The sequence below is a fragment of the Oryctolagus cuniculus genome, chromosome 17 (assembly GCF_964237555.1).
Source record: "Oryctolagus cuniculus chromosome 17, mOryCun1.1, whole genome shotgun sequence".
Classification (NCBI taxonomy): Eukaryota; Metazoa; Chordata; class Mammalia; order Lagomorpha; family Leporidae; genus Oryctolagus; species Oryctolagus cuniculus.
This window is the reverse complement of record NC_091448.1, coordinates 5,309,899-5,325,160: the sequence shown is the minus strand read 5'-3', so window position 1 is coordinate 5,325,160 and position 15,262 is coordinate 5,309,899. Positions and strand designations below refer to the sequence as shown.

The following is a 15,262-nucleotide window of genomic DNA, read 5'->3' as shown; positions in this document are numbered from 1 at the left end:
CATGGGTTCAAGTCTCAACTCTGGCTCTTGACTCCAGCTTCTGATAGTGTGGATTCTGGGAGACAGCAGTGAGGACCCAGTTAATTGAGTTCCTGCTGTTTATCTGGAAGACCTCGGTTGAGTTCCTGGCTCCTGGCTTTGGCCTGGCCCAGCCCCAGCTGTTGTGGGTGTTTGGAGAGTGAGCCAGGGAATCGGAGTTCTCACTGCTCTTTGTTTCTGTTTCTCTGCCTCTCAGATAAGAAAGAGGCACTGGGCAGGCACTGGGCAGGCATTGGGCAGCCGTGAAGACGCTGATCTCAGCTGTGGCCTGGCCTAACTCTGCCTGTTGTAGGCATTTGGGAAGTGAAACAATGGAGCGAGCTCTCTGCCTCTCAAATAAGCAAATAAAATTTGTAAAAAATTCACGTATGGTCAACGTATGATAATCCATTTTTTAATTTATATTTTTGAAAGTTATTTTTTATTTTTGTTTGGGAGTCAAAAAAAGGGAGAGACAGGTAGAGAAATGTTTTCTGTCTGCTGGTTCACTCCCCAAATACCCACAACAGCTAGGGCAAGGCCAGCAGAAACCAGGAGCCTGGAACTCAGTCTCCCATGGGGACGGCAGGGGCTCAGGTGCTTAAACTACCTTAACCTGTCGTTTGCTCTCCCTTCCAGGACACATTAGCAAGAAGCTGTATTGGGAGCAGAGCAGCTAGAACTCAAATCAGCAATTTGTTTACTTTTTATTTATTTTTAAAAGATTTATTTAGTTGAAAGGTAGAGTTATACAGGGAGAGAGGTAGAGAACTTCCATCCACTGGTTCGCTTCCCAAATGGCTGCAGGGGTCAGGGGTGGGCCAGGCTGAAGCCAGGAGCCAAGAGCTTCATCTAGGTCTCACACATGGGTGCGAGGGGTCCAAGCACTTGGGCCATCTTCCACTGCTTCCCCCGGCACATTAGCATGGAGTGGGATCAGAAGTGGAGTAACGGATTAGAACTGGCAACCATATGGGATGCTGGTGTTGTGGGCGATGGCTTAACCCACGACACCAACAGTGCCGGCCCCTCGCCAGCCACCAGCACTTTGCAGGATGTGTGTCACAAGTGGTAGCTTATCCTGCTGTGCCACAGCACCCGCGTTGCATTGCTTTACTTTTTGTAAGTCAGGGGTGAGGAAGCCAAAGCTTTTGTATTTAGACCGTTCGGATTTTCAGAGTGGATTCTCTCAGGGTGATGATGAGAGATGTTAAATCTTTTTTTCTGTTTACTTTCAGGAAAATCGGAGATGGTGCCGTGCTGCCCCTTTATCTATATCATCCGGAAGGATGTAGGCGTGTACTCTCAGATCTTGAGAAAACTCTTCAATGAATCCCATGGAATCTTCGTGGGCCTCCAAAGAATTGAGGAAGAATTCACGGGAAAGTCCAGAAAAGCTCAGTGAGTCGCTGCTGATAGGTGCCTGAGTCCACAGCCACGTTGTGAACAGCCAGATGGAGTGTGCCCTTGTCCTGTGGTGCCTGGGCGGTCACCTGGGGAAGTAAGCGGCTCCTGGCTCTGGCGGTGGCCTGCACGTTGCCCAGCAGGCGCATTCTGGAGGGAGTGTGCACTTGCTGTGGATTCACTGGCTGGCTGCCTGAGCTTTACGTGTAGTACGTGTATGTTCTACTTCATTATGCAGAGAAGTGAAGTTGGCCCAGATTAGCTCCTGAGCGTCACTGAGCGAGGCCCTATGGTTGGGGGATTCGGAAATCAGCAAAACAGTGCGAGTTCTGTTTGGTCCTTGAGGAATCACTTTTGGGCTCCTTTACTCCCGATCTCTCTCTCTCTCCGTCTCCCGATCTCTCTCTCTCTCTCTCCGTCTCCCGATCTCTCTCTCTCTCCGTCTCCCGATCTCTCTCTCTCCGTCTCCCGATCTCTCTCTCTCTCCGTCTCCCGATCTCTCTCTTTCACTCCGTCTCCCAAGCTCTCTCTCTCTCTCTCCGTCTCCCGATCTCGCTCTCTCTCTCCGTCTCCCAAGCTCTCTCTCTCCGTCTCTTGATCTTTCTCGCTCTGTCGCTCTCTCTTATCCTCTCCTTCTCCCTCTTTTTTCTTCTTTGCCCCTTCCCTCCCATCTACTGGGTTTCCCCCAGTAAACCTTTCCCTTACCCTGGTGTTCGATCTGTCTTGTGGTGGGCTTACATTGGTGCCGTGACTCAAATCCAGGCTCCCTCAGTGATTCTGTTCTCACTTCGGGGATCTCTGAGCTGCCCTGGGGTCCTGGATTTCTGCCAGTCACAAAGCACAGCCCCAGAACTCCTTCCACGCCACCGAAAGCTTCGTGATCCCCATCCACACACTGGCCTTCCAAATTCTGAGTATTTACAGGAGGGGATAATGGAACGAACCAAGGCCTTCACCAACCAGGTGGTCAGCCAAGTGCTGCTACAGGGGTATACTCAGCTCCCCACCCAGGAGTCAGTGGCTTCAGACAACGCCCATGACAGCAGAGAGTACCTCGTTACCCTGTGTCAACAGGAGGTAGCTCTAAAGACACATCATCGTCCCTCTACTCCTGGACTTTTGGGGCTAACGTAATCCCATACAACTCTTGGTTTGTAAAAAACAAAAGGAGGGAATGTTAGTAAAATGGCGCAGTCTCATCTGTGGCACAGTCTATGCCCCAGACATATTTTGAACTAATTTTAGACTTACAGAAGAGTTAGAAAAATAGTGTATGTCTCCCACCTGGCTTCCCTAATATCAGTATCTTAGAAAACTGTATTTACTGTTATTAAAACCAGTTAACACTGACGACTAACTGAAGACCTTACTTGAATTTCCCCGATTTTTGCACTAATGTCTTTTTTTCCTTCTGCAGCTGAATGAGGTTGCACTTGGTTCTTTTGCTTAGTCTCCCCATGACCACTACACTTTGGCAGAGCACTGTCTGCTTTATGGGGTGTCCCTCAGCCTGAGTTTGTCAGCTGTTCTCTCGTAACTGGACAAAGACCATGCACTTACTAGCAAGGACACTGCAGAAGTTGCGATTGTGCATAAGGCTCCTGGTGTCGACATTCGGTTACTGGTGGTGTTTACCTTGGTTACTGCGTTGTCTGCTGTTTCTGCTGGGTAGACCACCGTTAGCTGGGAACTCTCTGCTTTTTTTTTTTTAAGATTTTTTTTTTATTTATATGAAGGAAAGAGGTAGAGAGAGAGGGAGATCTTCCACCTGCTGGTTCTCTCCCCAAATGACTGCTCCCTAAATGGGTGTTGGTGCGGGTGCCTGAGGATTTGGGCCATCCTCTGCTGCTTTCCCAGGTGCATTAGCAGGGAGCTGGATAGGAAGTGGAGCAGCTGGGACTTGTACTGGTGCCGGTGGGGCAGGCTGGGGCTTTAACCTGCTGTGCCAGAGCACCAACCACCGCCCCCACCTTTTCTATCCCTTTCCCTCCCCCTTTCCCTTCCCCTCTCCGTTTTGTTAAATATTTATTTATTTGTTGGAAAGGCAGGGTTAGAGAAGGAAAGACAGAGAGAGAGATCTTCAATTTGCTGGTTCACTTCCCAAAAAGCTATAACAGCTGGAGCTGAGCTGACCTGAAGTCAGGAGCTAGGAGGTGCTTCTGGGTCTCCCACATGGGTGCAGGGCCCAGATACTTGGGCCATCCTCTGCTACTTTCCCAGGAGCATCAGCAGGGAGTTGGATCAGAAGTGGAGCAGCTGGGATTGAACTGGTGCCCACATGGGATGCAGGCGCTGCAGCTGACAGCTTTACCTGCTATGCCACAGTGCCAGCCCTGCTTTGACACCTGAAATCCTATTTCTTCTTACATTTTCACCCACTCATTTTAGTATCTGTCGGTGGATCTGATCTGCAACAACTGATATCAGTATGGAGTCTTGGGCTTTTTTTTTTTTTAATATATACCATGATTTATGTTATATTTTACTTGTTTTGTTACTCAAGTTGTTCTAGCTCTGCAGTATCTGGAGCTCCTTCAGGTTGGCTCCTGTGATCTGTAAATTCCTTTTTTTTGAGCCCTTCCTTACTTTCTGGCTCCACAGATGTTCCAGGCTCATCTTCTATCTGCTTCATTTTTGTAGGCTGGTTCGTGTGAGTAAAAACTACCGTTCAGTCATCAGAGCGTGTATGGAGGAAATGCACCAGACGACAAGTAAGGAGGGGGTAGTGTTTTGCCCTTTTTTTTTTTTTTTTTAAGATTTATTTATTATTTGAAAGGGAGAGTTCCAGAGAGGCAAAACCAGAGAGAGGGGGAGGTTTTCCATCTGTTGGTTCACTCCCCAAATGGCTGCAGTGGCCGGAGCTGGGCTAATTCAATCTGAAGCCAAGAGCCAGGAGTTCCTCTGGGTCTCCCATGCGAGTGCAGGGGCCCAAGCACTTGGGCCATCTTCCACTGCTTTCCCAGGCCATAGCAGAGAGCTGGATCAGAAGTGGAGAAGCCAGGATTCAAACTGGGACCCAGATGATGGTGGCTTTACCTGCTGTGCCACAGTGCTGGCCCCTTGTTTTTTGTTTGTTTTTGTTAAATATTTATTTATTTGAAAGGCAGAGAGGGAAAGAGGGCATGAAAAAACAGATCCTCTGTCTGCGGATTTACGCCTCAAGTGCTCACAACTTCTGAGGGTGAAGTCAGTAGCCAGGAATTCCATCCAGGTCTCCTACAAGGGTGTCAGGAACTCCAGTACCTGAGCCACATCCAATGCTTCCAGGCACGTGGGCAGGGAGCCGGATTGGACGCAGAGTAGCTGGCGCTAGAACTGTCACTGATGTGGGACGCAGGAGTCCCAAGTGTGCTTCACCCGCTGCTCCTTGACACCCATCCTACAAGCTGTTTTTAGTTCCACTTATTTGAAAGATACAGTGACAAGGAAGACAGAGATCTTCCATCTATTAGTTTACTTCCTAAATGCCTCCAACAGCTGGGCATGTGCCAGGCACAAATCAGGAGCCTGGAACTCCATCTGTGTCTCCCATGGGTCACAGGAACCCACGTACTCGGGCCATCCTCTCCCTCCCAGACCCATTAGCAGGAAGCTGGATCAGAAATGTGGAGTGGCTAGGTCTTGAACCAGGCACTCGGATGTGGGATGTGGGCATCCCAAGTAGTGGCTTAATCCCCTGTGCCACCGCAGTTGCCCCTGTGTGGGCGTGTGTGAAGCATGTGTCTGACTGTAAGTACTACAAGGCAGGGCTGGCATTGTGGCACAGCTCATTGACGTTGATCGTTTGAAGTCCCCGTAACTGTGATTCCCGGAGCCTGCTGGAACCTTGCGTAACGTGGCAGAATCTTTGTTAGAGACCTGTTTCAGGTGGGTGCATTGAAACTGAAATGTTGCTTGTAACTGAGGGCCTTGGCTTACGAATCACTGATGTACGACCAAGGAATATGAAACATTAAAGCTGTAGTGGGGGCACAGTTGTGGGCGTGGCGGGTTATGCTGCTTCTGGCATCCCGTACTGGAGCACTGGTTTGAGTCCCAGATGTCCGCTTCCCATCTAGCTGCCTGCTGATACGCCCGAGAAGGCAGTGGAAGACGGCCCGAGTGCTTGGATTCCTGCCAAGCACATGGGAGACCGGATGGAATTCCTGGCTCCTGGCTTTGGCCTGGTCTAACCAGCAGATAGATGATCTGTTCCCTTGTCTGTCTGTAGCTCTGCCTTTCAAATAAATCAATCTTTGGAAAAAAGAGATCTCTAGTTAAAATGGGTGATCCTTAACAGCACCAGGTATAGAACTGATATGGGAAGCTGCGAGAAGAAAACTAAACGTTCCTCACTTAAAATGTCTCATGTTTTGTAGTTGCTGCTAACGATCCAGCCAGCGGCCGCCAGTTCAGCAGCCAGGTAAGGGGGCTGCCTTTGTGGTACTGGCCCTGTGTGTCCATCAGCACCCTTGGCACCCACCCCGGGCTGGATCCTATAGAACGTCCTCTCGTTTTTTAGATGTTGGAACACACAAGGATCTGCTTGATAAGTATGCTCTAAGTTTTCAGTCCTGGAAAAGACGAACCTTAAGCGACTGTGCTGATGAGGTAGTTGTCCCTGACTGGGGAGCTGTGCTCACGCTGCGTGGCTCCTGCTGTGCCCTCCATGACTCAGCCTCGTGACTGAGCCGTGCTTTCATCGGAGCTGAAAGACGGCGTGCAGACCCTCCCTTGGTGGAATCTTGGTAGTTTTCAAACTCTGGTCAGTAGGGGATACACCGTCTTTGAAGTTGTCAGAGCGTGTATTTTCCCCTTATGAACAAGGCATGCTGGTGTCTGGACAGAGGGGTTGAGAGGAAGGGGATCCAGCAGATTCCTAAGGTCATGGTCCAGGTGAGATTTATTTTGGAATCTTGTATTGGGCTTTGCCTTGAATAGATTATTTCCTAAACTTCAGTTGGAATACCAACTTCACAATTCTGCCCTATAGAGTGGACAGTGAGAGAGACAGACAGAGAGAGAAAGATCTTCCTTTGCCGTTGGTTCACCCTCCAATGGCTGCCACGGCCGGCGCGCTGCGGCCGGCACACCGCGCTGATCCAAAGCCAGGAGCCAGGTGCTTCTCCTGGTCTCCCATGGGGTTCAGGGCCCAAGCACTTGGGCCATCCTCCACTGCACTCCCAGGCCACAGCAGAGAGCTGGCCTGGAAGAGGGGCAACCGGGACAGAATCCGGCGCCCCAACCAGGACTAGAACCCGGTATGCCGGCACTGCAAGGCGGAGGATTAGCCTAGTGAGCCGCGGCGCCAGCCCATATTTCTTATTATTTATTAAGTATTTTCTTTTTTATTTTCATGAGTTTAGGAACTAAGCCTCTTTTATTTATTTATTTTAAAGATTTATTTATTTTAAAGAGTTACACAGAGAGAGGAGAGGCAGAAAGAGAGAGGTCTTCCATCCACTGGTTCACTCCCCAACTGGCCACAATGGCCAGAGCTGCGCTGATCTGAAGCCAGGAGCCAGGAGCTTTTTCCAGGTCTCCCATGCGGGTGGACGGGCTCAAGGACTTGGGCCATTTTCTACTGCTTTCCCAGGCCACAGCAGAGATCTGGATTGGAAGTGGGGCAGCCAGGACTAGAACGGTGCCCATATGGGATGCCAGCACTTCAGGCCAGGGTGTTAACCCACTGCGCCACGGCGCCGGCCCCTCACTTTCCAGCACTGGTGCAGAGGCTCTCGGCAGCTGGGGTCCTGAGCCGCGGGCGCCCATGCCCTCCACGTAGGTCCACCGTGTCTCTCTAATTGTGTAAGAGTTTCCTCTGCCGTTTTTTCCCTAACTCTTCCCTGAGACTACACTACACTATCTACACTTTTATCAAACTATCTTCTCCTGGACTAGATCAGTAACCTCCCTCCTTATTCTGCCATCTTGGAAGCACCCCCTGATTTATTTATTTATTTATTGACAGGCAGAGTGGACAGTGAGAGGGAGAGACAGAGAGAAAGGTCTTTCTTTTGCCATTGGTTCACCCTCCAATGGCCAGCGCGGCCAGCATGCTGCGGCTGGCGCACCGCGCTGATCCGAAGGCAGGAGCCAGGTGCTTATCCTGGTCTCCCATGGGGTGCAGGGCCCAAGCACCTGGGCCATCCTCCACTGCATTCCCTGGCCACAGCAGAGAGCTGGCCTGGAAGAGGGGCAACCGGGACAGAATCCGGCGCCCCGACCGGGACTAGAACCCGGTGTGCCGGCGCCGCAGGTGGAGGATTAGCCTAGTGAGCCGCAGCGCTGGCCCCCCTGATTTTTTTTTTTTTTTTTTTTTTTTTGACAGGCAGAGTGGACAGTGAGAGAGAGAGAGACAGAGAGAGAAAGGTCTTCCTTTGCCGTTGGTTCACCCTCCAATGGCCGCCGCTGCAGCCGGCGCACCGCGCTGATCCTGGCAGGAGCCAGGAGCCAGGTGCTTTTCCTGGTCTCCCATGGGGTGCAGGGCCCAAGCACCTGGGCCATCCTCCACTGCACTCCCTGGCCATAGCAGAGAGCTGGCCTGGAAGAGGGGCAACCGGGACAGAATCCGGCGCCCCAACCGGGACTAGAACCCGGTGTGCCGGCGCCGCAAGGTGGAGGATTAGCCTATTGAGCCACGGCGCCGGCTCCCCCTGATTTATTTTTAAATATTTGTTTTATGGAGGCCGGTGCTATGGCGCCGTGGGTTAAGACGCCATCTGCAGCGCCAGCATCCTCTATGGGCACCAGTTTGAGTCCCAGCTGCTCCACTGCTGATGAAGCTCCCTGCCTGTGCGCCTGAGAAAGCAGCAGAGGATGGCTCAGCATGCTTGGGCCCCTACACCTTGGGCCGACAACAGGTGAAGCTCCTGGCTTTGGCCTGGCCCAGCCCTGGCCGTTGCAGCCGTTTGGGGAGGGAACCAGCGGATGGAAGAGCTCTCCTTTCTCTGTCTCTCCCTCTCTCACTGCAACTCTGACTTTCAAATAAATAAAAATTTTTAAGGTTTGTTTATTTGTTTGAGAGGCAGAGTTATAGGGAGAGAGAGGGAGAGACAGAGAGAGATCTTCCATCCTCTGGTTCACTCCCCGAATGGCCATAACAGTCAAAGCTGGGCCGGTCAGTAGCCAGGAGCTTCTTCTGGGTCTCCCACGTAAGTATAGGGGCCCAAGCACTTGGGCCATCTTCCACTGCTTTTCCAGGACACAGCAGAAAGCTGGATTGGAAGAGGAGCAGCCAGGACACAAACTGGCGCTCATGTGTGATGCCAGTGCTGCAGGCGGAGGATTAACCTACCCTACAGCACTAGCCACCCCCCCAAATAAATTTAAAAAAGTGACAAAATGGGATGGGTCAGTGCTGTGGCATAGCAAGTAAAGCCGCTGCCTGCGGTGCCAGCTGCTCTTCTTCCTATCCAACTCCCTGCTATGGCCTGGGAAAGCAGTGGAAGATGGCCCAAGTACTTGGGCCCCTGCAGCCACATGAGAGACTCGGAAGAAGCTCCTGGCTCCTGACTTCAGATTGGCCCAGCTCCAGTCGTAGCAGCTATTTGAGGAGTGAACCAGCAGATGGAAGACCTCTCTCTTTTTCTCTGTGTCTGCCTTTCTGTAACTGCCTTTCAAATGAACAAATAAATCTTAAAAAAAAAAAAAAAAAACAGGCCGGTGCCATGGCTCAATAGGCTAATCTTCTGCCTGCAGTGCCGGCACCCCAGGTTCTAGTCCCGGTCGGGGCGCCGGAATCTGTCCCGGTTGCCCCTCTTCCAGTCCAGCTCTCTGCTGTGGCTCGGGAGTGCAGTGGAGGATGGCCCAAGTGCTTGGGCCTGCACCCCATAGGAGATCAGGATAAGTACCTGGCTCCTGGCTTTGGATCAGCGCAGTGTGCCTGCTGCAGCGCGCTGGCCTCAGAGACCATTGGAGGGTGAACCAACGGAAAAAGGAAGACCTTTCTCTCTGTCTCTCTCTCTCACTGTCCACTTTGCCTGTCAAAACAAACAAACAAACAAACAAACAAACAAAACGGGAGTCCCTGCCACAAGTAGCTTCCTTCAGGGGCTCACAGCCACCAGCCTCCTTGTTCTTACTTATTTTTTATTATTATTATTTGACAGGCAGAGTTAGAGAGACAGAGAGAAAGGTCTTCCTTCCGTTGGTTCACCCCCCAGATGGCCACTATGGCCGGTGCACCACACTAATCTGAAGCCAGGAGCCAGGTACTTCTCCTGGTCTCCCATGGGGTGCAGGGCCCAAGCACTTGGGCCATCCTCCACTGCACTCCTGGGCCACAGCAGAGAGCTGGCCTGGAAGAGGAGCAGCCGGGATAGAATCTGGCGCCCCAACTGGGACTAGAACCTGGAGTGCCGGCGCCGCAGGTGGAGGATTAGTCTAGTGAGCTGTGGCGCCAGCCTCTTTTTTTTTTTTAATGATTATTTTATGTATTTATTTTAAAGGCAGAGCAACTGAGAGGCAGGGGGAGAGAGACTGATTGATCTTCCATCTGTTGGTTCACTTCCTGAGTGGCCACAACAACCAGGATTGGGTCGGGCTGATGCCAGGAGTCAGGAACTCCATCCTGATTGCCCAGTAGGGTGGGAGAGGCCCAAACACTTGAGCCATTTTTTGCTATCTCCCCAGGAGATAGTTGGAAGCTGGAAAGTGGAATAACTGGGACTTGAACTGGCATTGCAACTGACAGCTTACCCTACTGCACCACAGTGCCAGTCTTTGTTTATCTTAAGTATTTGAAAGGCAGACACACACACACCCCTTCCATCTGATGGTTCCCTCTTCAGATGTCTGCAACATCTAGGGCTGGGCCAGGCCAAGCCAGGATTTCAAAACTCAGTGTGGGTCTGCCATGTGGGTGACGGGGAACGAGCAGCTGCGGCATCACCTGCTGCTGCTGAATGTGTCTCTAGGCAGTAGCAGGAGGCTGAAATCCAAAGCAGAACCAGAACTTGACCCCAGGCATTCTGATGTGAGATGCAGGTATCCCAAGTGGCGTCCTGACCTCCGTGCCAAGTGCTTAACCCTGTGTATCTTCTAAAAATTGTCTCTTCCCTCACCCTGAAAGCCCCTTCCTAAACCATAATTCTTGAAGATTACCAATGTGAGGGGCCAGTTAAGCTGCAGCCTGTGATGCCAGATCCCATAATGGGTGCTGGTTGAGTCCCGGCTGCTGCACTTCTGGTCCAGCTCCCTGCTAACGTGCCTGGGAGAAGCAGCAGAAGACGGCCCAAGTACTTGGGCCTCTGCACCCATGCAGGAGACCTGGATGAAGCTCTTGGCTTTGTCCTAGCCCATCCCTGGCTATTGTGGCCATTTGGGGAGTGAACCAGTGGAGGAAAGATCTCTCTGTAACTGCCTTTCAATTAAAAAAAAATTATTTATTTGATAAAAAGAGTTACAGAGAAGCAAAGGCAGAGGAAGAGAGATCTTGCATCCGTTGTTTCACTCCCCAGATGGCCGCAATGGGCTGAGCTGCACTGATCTGAAGCCAGGAGCTAGGAGCTTCCTCCCGGTCTCCCATGTGGGTGCAGGGGCCCAAGGACTTGGGCCATCTTCTGCTTTCCTAGACCATAGCAGAGCTGGGTTGGAAGTGGAGCAGCCCCGACTGGAACCATCACCCATGTTGGGATGTTGGCACTGTTACCTGCTATGCCACCGTGCCAGCCCCGAAATAAATAAATCTTTAGAAAAGATGATTATCAATGTGATATGCTAATGTGTGAAAAACATATGTATTACAACTTTGGGTAGTCATATTTTTAACATTTTTTGTTAATTTGGAAGGCACAGTTACAGGGAGGAGGAGAGAGAGAGAGCGAGCGAGTGCGCTTCCATCCCCTGTCTTAACTCCCCAAATGGCCACAGTGGCTGATGCTGGGCCATCTTTGGCTGCTTTCCCAGGCACATTAGCTGAGAGCTGAATTGGAGTGGAGCAGCCAGGTTTCGAACCAGTACCCATGTGAGATGCTGGTATTGCAGGTTGAGGCTTAACCTGCTATGTCAAAACACCAGCCCCCATATTTTTCTTAAATACATCACAACCATTAAAATAATGTTAGTCTGGGGGCTGGTGCTGTGGCGTAGTGGGTAAAGACACCGCCTACAGTGCCAGCATTCCATATGGGTGCCGGTTCGAGTCCTGGCTGCTCCACTTCTGATTCAGCTCTCTGCTATGTGCTGGGAAAGCAGTAGAAGATGGCCCAAGTGCTTGGGCCCCTGCACCCACGTGGGAGATCCGGAGGAAGCTCCTGGCTGCTGGCTTCAGATCGGCCCTTCTCTGGTCGTTTTGGCCAACTGGGGAGTGAACCAGCGGATGGAAGACCTCTGTCTTTCTCTCCACCTCTGACTTTCAAATAAATAAATAAATGTTTTTAAAAAGTAGTAATGTTAGTCTGTGTACTCCTTCCTAAAATCTTCGCACGGCTGCCCCTGGAAAGTCCTGCCGCTGGAGCATTGCAGTGGTGGGAGGAGCACGGCTGTCAGTGAGTCACGCCCGCTCTGTTTTGCTCTGCCAAAGTCTGGGATGCGTTTCAGTGAAGCCGTCTCCATTTCTCCCGTAGGTCTCCATTCTCTCAGTAATGGAGCTCATTTGGAACTTGTGTGAGATTCTCTTCATCGAAGTCGCCCCAGGTGAGCATGGAGTCTGCCCGGCTCGGCCTCAGAGGCGTCCCCGCCATCCTCCGCCCTCGTCCCCTTTCCTGGGTGTTGAGAATGTCTTGTCCCTGGTTTTCATCAACAGAACCCTCAAATTGTTAGAAACCACCTAGGGAGACCTGCCGTCTCATCAGGTAGTGTCAGAGAAACCAGACAGCATGCCTTCCGGAAACCCGGTAGTAGACAGATGCCGCCTTAAAAGTACTGGGAGCCAGCACTGGGCTCGTCTGTGACAGGCGTGGGCAGTGTTTATGTCATGGATGAAGCAAATTGGAAATTTTGGGGATGCAGGAGGGACTGGCTGGTGGGAGGAGGATTTGCTCGGTCAGTGGCTCATGATTGGCTTAGGGGAACCCTGTCACAGTTACTCTGGTGACCTTTTTTCTTTTTAGTGTTTTTTTTTATTTATTTGAAAGATAGGGTGTTGTGGGAGAGAAAGAGAGGTGTCTTTCACACACTGGTTCACTCCCAAATGCCAGAAAAAGCTGGGTCGGGGCAGATTAAAGCCAGGGACCTGGCATTCCGTCCAGCTCTCCCACACGGGTGGCGGGGACCCGAGGACTTGCGCTGTCAGCAGCTGCCTCCCAGCTACTCTGTAACAAGAAGCTGGACTGGAGAGCAGACACAAGACCCAAACCCCGGCACTGACAAGGGAAGCAGAGGCCCAGCTGCTGTCCCAGATGCCCGCCCCAAGGCTCCTGTGTCTTGTCATCATCGCACACTCACCACCTTGTCAGGACCAGTCCCTGGGTGGCAGTACTTCATAGCCATAGAGTTCGTGATGGTCGGGGGGACAGGGTGGTGAGGTCTGGGGCCTTTGTTCACCCCTGTGCGGGGAAGCTGCCTGACCCAAAGGGAGGATTCCGTGCAAGTCTGTGCGGTTTCCCTAGGCCTGTCCTGTGGCCAGGACTGGGTGTGTGTCTGCTTAGGAGAATCAGCCGCCTTCCCTGAGGTCGCCTGTCTGCCTTCACTCCCCCTGCACCACAGTTTTCTGCGGGTGAGGCTGAGCTGTGTGTGATGCGTCTCTTCTAGCCGGCCCTCTCCTCCTCCTCCTGCTTGACTGGGTTCGACTCCACGTGTGCGAGGTGGATACTTTGTCGGCAGATGTGCTAGGCAGTGAGAATCCGAGCAAACACGAGGGCTTCTGGAAGTTGGTAAGCATCCCCGCAGGATGGGTCCCCTCCCTTCTGCCTTGGCTGTCATCGTCCCTGACGGTTAGCTGGCCAAACTCTGTCCTTTCTGGCTCCTTGCTGTGTGACTGTGGACACAGGCTTGGATCTTTTCTTTCCTGCTCCACGAGAGAGAGTTTAAACCTAAGTCTTTATGTGACAAAAGCAGTACTTGTGGACTTTGCAGGAGAAGGGGAATTTGATTTCCTTGTGTCTGAGAAGAGAAGATGTGATGGGAACTGAAGCCGGGGCTGGGGTTGTATGTAAACCAGCATGTCAGTGGGTTTGGTGGTGGGAGTGCTGTAACACTGGATTGTGACGGCACACAACTCTAACCTCAGGGAAATGCCATGGATTATGTGCTTCAGTGCGAGAATTTTTATGACATAAGATACATAAACTTTTATGACGCTGTCAGAAGGATCGGGGTGATGTGGCACAGTGCGGGAAGCTGCTGCCGGTGATGCTGGCGTCCCCCACGAGCACTGGTTCGAGGCCCAGCTTCTGATCTGCTCTTTGCTAGTGCTCCTGGGAAGGCAGCGGAAGAAGGCCCAAGTACTTGGGGCCCTGCCACACATGTGGGAGACCTGGTTTGAGTTTGTAGCTCCTGGCTTCAGCCTGGCCCAGCCCAGGCCGTTGTGGCCATTTGGGGATGGACGACTTGTCTGCCTGCCTCCTCTCTCTCTCTCTGCCTTTCAAATAAATAAATAAGTAAATAGCTTTTTAAAAGGTTGATAGTGCCAAAGTCATTTTGGATTGGTAATTTAAATTCAGTACATGCATGGGCAGTGGGGTGTGTGTGTGTGTGTGAGAGAGAGAATATATGTGGTGTGTATGTGTTCTCTGTGCCTGTAAGAGCAACACTTGTTCCCGTTTTCTCTGCTGACCTCTGACCTGACTGGGAGGTGGCAGGGAGGAGGTTGACAGTTGACTGGAATAAATTCGTCCAGTCTGGAATTCGGGTAAGGAATTGCTGCCTTTTGGAATATTTCTGGGCGATTTGGCTCCAGGAGGTCTGTGCGGGTGAGGGAGTACCTTTGCCCAGCAAATACTGGCCTGAGATTTTTTTTTAAAAGATTTATTTGTTTATTTCAAAGAGTTAGAGGGAAAGACAGAAATCTTCCTTGCACTGGTTCGTTTCCCAAGTGGCCACAACTCCCAGGGCTGGGCCAGGCCAGGCCAGAGCCAGGAGCTTTTTCCAGATCTCTCCATGAGTGGCAGGGCCCAAACACTTGGGCCATTTTCTGCTTTCCCAGAGCATTAGTAGGGAGCAGGACTGGAAGTGAAGCAGCTGGCCCTCAAACTGGCGCCCATATGAGACGCCTGCATTGCAGATGGTGGCTTTACCTGCTGTGCCACAATACCGGTCCTTGTGCTATAATATATATTTTTCAATTATTTATTTGAGAGGCAGAGTTACAGATGGAGGGGAAGACAGAGAGAAAAGTCTTCCATCCGCTGGTTCACTCCCCAGGTGGCCGCAACAGCCAGAACTGGATCAGGCTGAAGCCAGGGGCTCCCTCAGGGTTTCCCACGCGGGTGCAGGGGCCCAAGGACTTGGGTCATCTTCCACTGCTTTCCCAGGCCACAGCAGAGAGCTGGATTGGAAGAGGAGCAGCCGGGACTCGAACCAGCGCCCATGTGGGATTCTGGCACTGCAGGCAGAGGCTCATGCACTTGGCCACAGTGCTGGCCCCTGGGCTGAGATTTGTCTGTGGTTTAGTACCTACTGTTGAGTGCTGGGGCAGAAACGGACCAGAGCAGCTGTGTGCAGTGCGGCTGATAGCGAAGGGCTTAGAGAGAAATGAAGGCGAGCACGTGGGTTAGGGAGGCCTCACTCGTGAGTGACAGGTGGGAAGGACAGCTGGGCTCAGGAAGGAAGCATGTTCCTGACGTGTGGCCGGCGACTGCTGTGTGCTAGAGGCTCGGTGAGAACCAGGGAGAGGGCAGTAAGGGCAGAGACGCCAGGCCGCCCCGAGGAGACCTTGGGCTGTTGCCGGGCCTTCAGAGGCCGTGTGCAGTGTGGCCAG

The 15,262-nt window shown here is 51.9% G+C and overlaps 1 protein-coding gene across 8 annotated transcripts in view; it reads left to right on the top strand.

The window, feature by feature from the left end:
- Positions 1-15,262, top strand: part of NUP85 (nucleoporin 85) — a 34,709-nt gene that overhangs the window by 9,870 nt on the left and 9,577 nt on the right. For 6 of the 8 annotated variants that reach the window (XR_011383358.1, XM_051838395.2, XM_070060320.1 and 3 more), the window contains 5 exons: positions 1,257-1,419; positions 4,063-4,133; positions 5,781-5,824; positions 11,970-12,039; positions 13,096-13,217. Coding sequence is in view for 7 of the 8 variants with exons in the window: in XM_051838395.2 (XP_051694355.1) it covers positions 1,257-1,419; positions 4,063-4,133; positions 5,781-5,824; positions 11,970-12,039; positions 13,096-13,217 (470 nt within the window). In the remaining variant the exon portion in view is untranslated. Of the gene's footprint in view, positions 1-1,256; positions 1,520-4,062; positions 4,134-5,780; positions 5,825-11,969; positions 12,040-13,095; positions 13,218-15,262 lie in introns of all 8 variants that reach the window. The other 2 variants (XM_070060321.1, XM_008250972.4) reach the window with 1 other exon arrangement.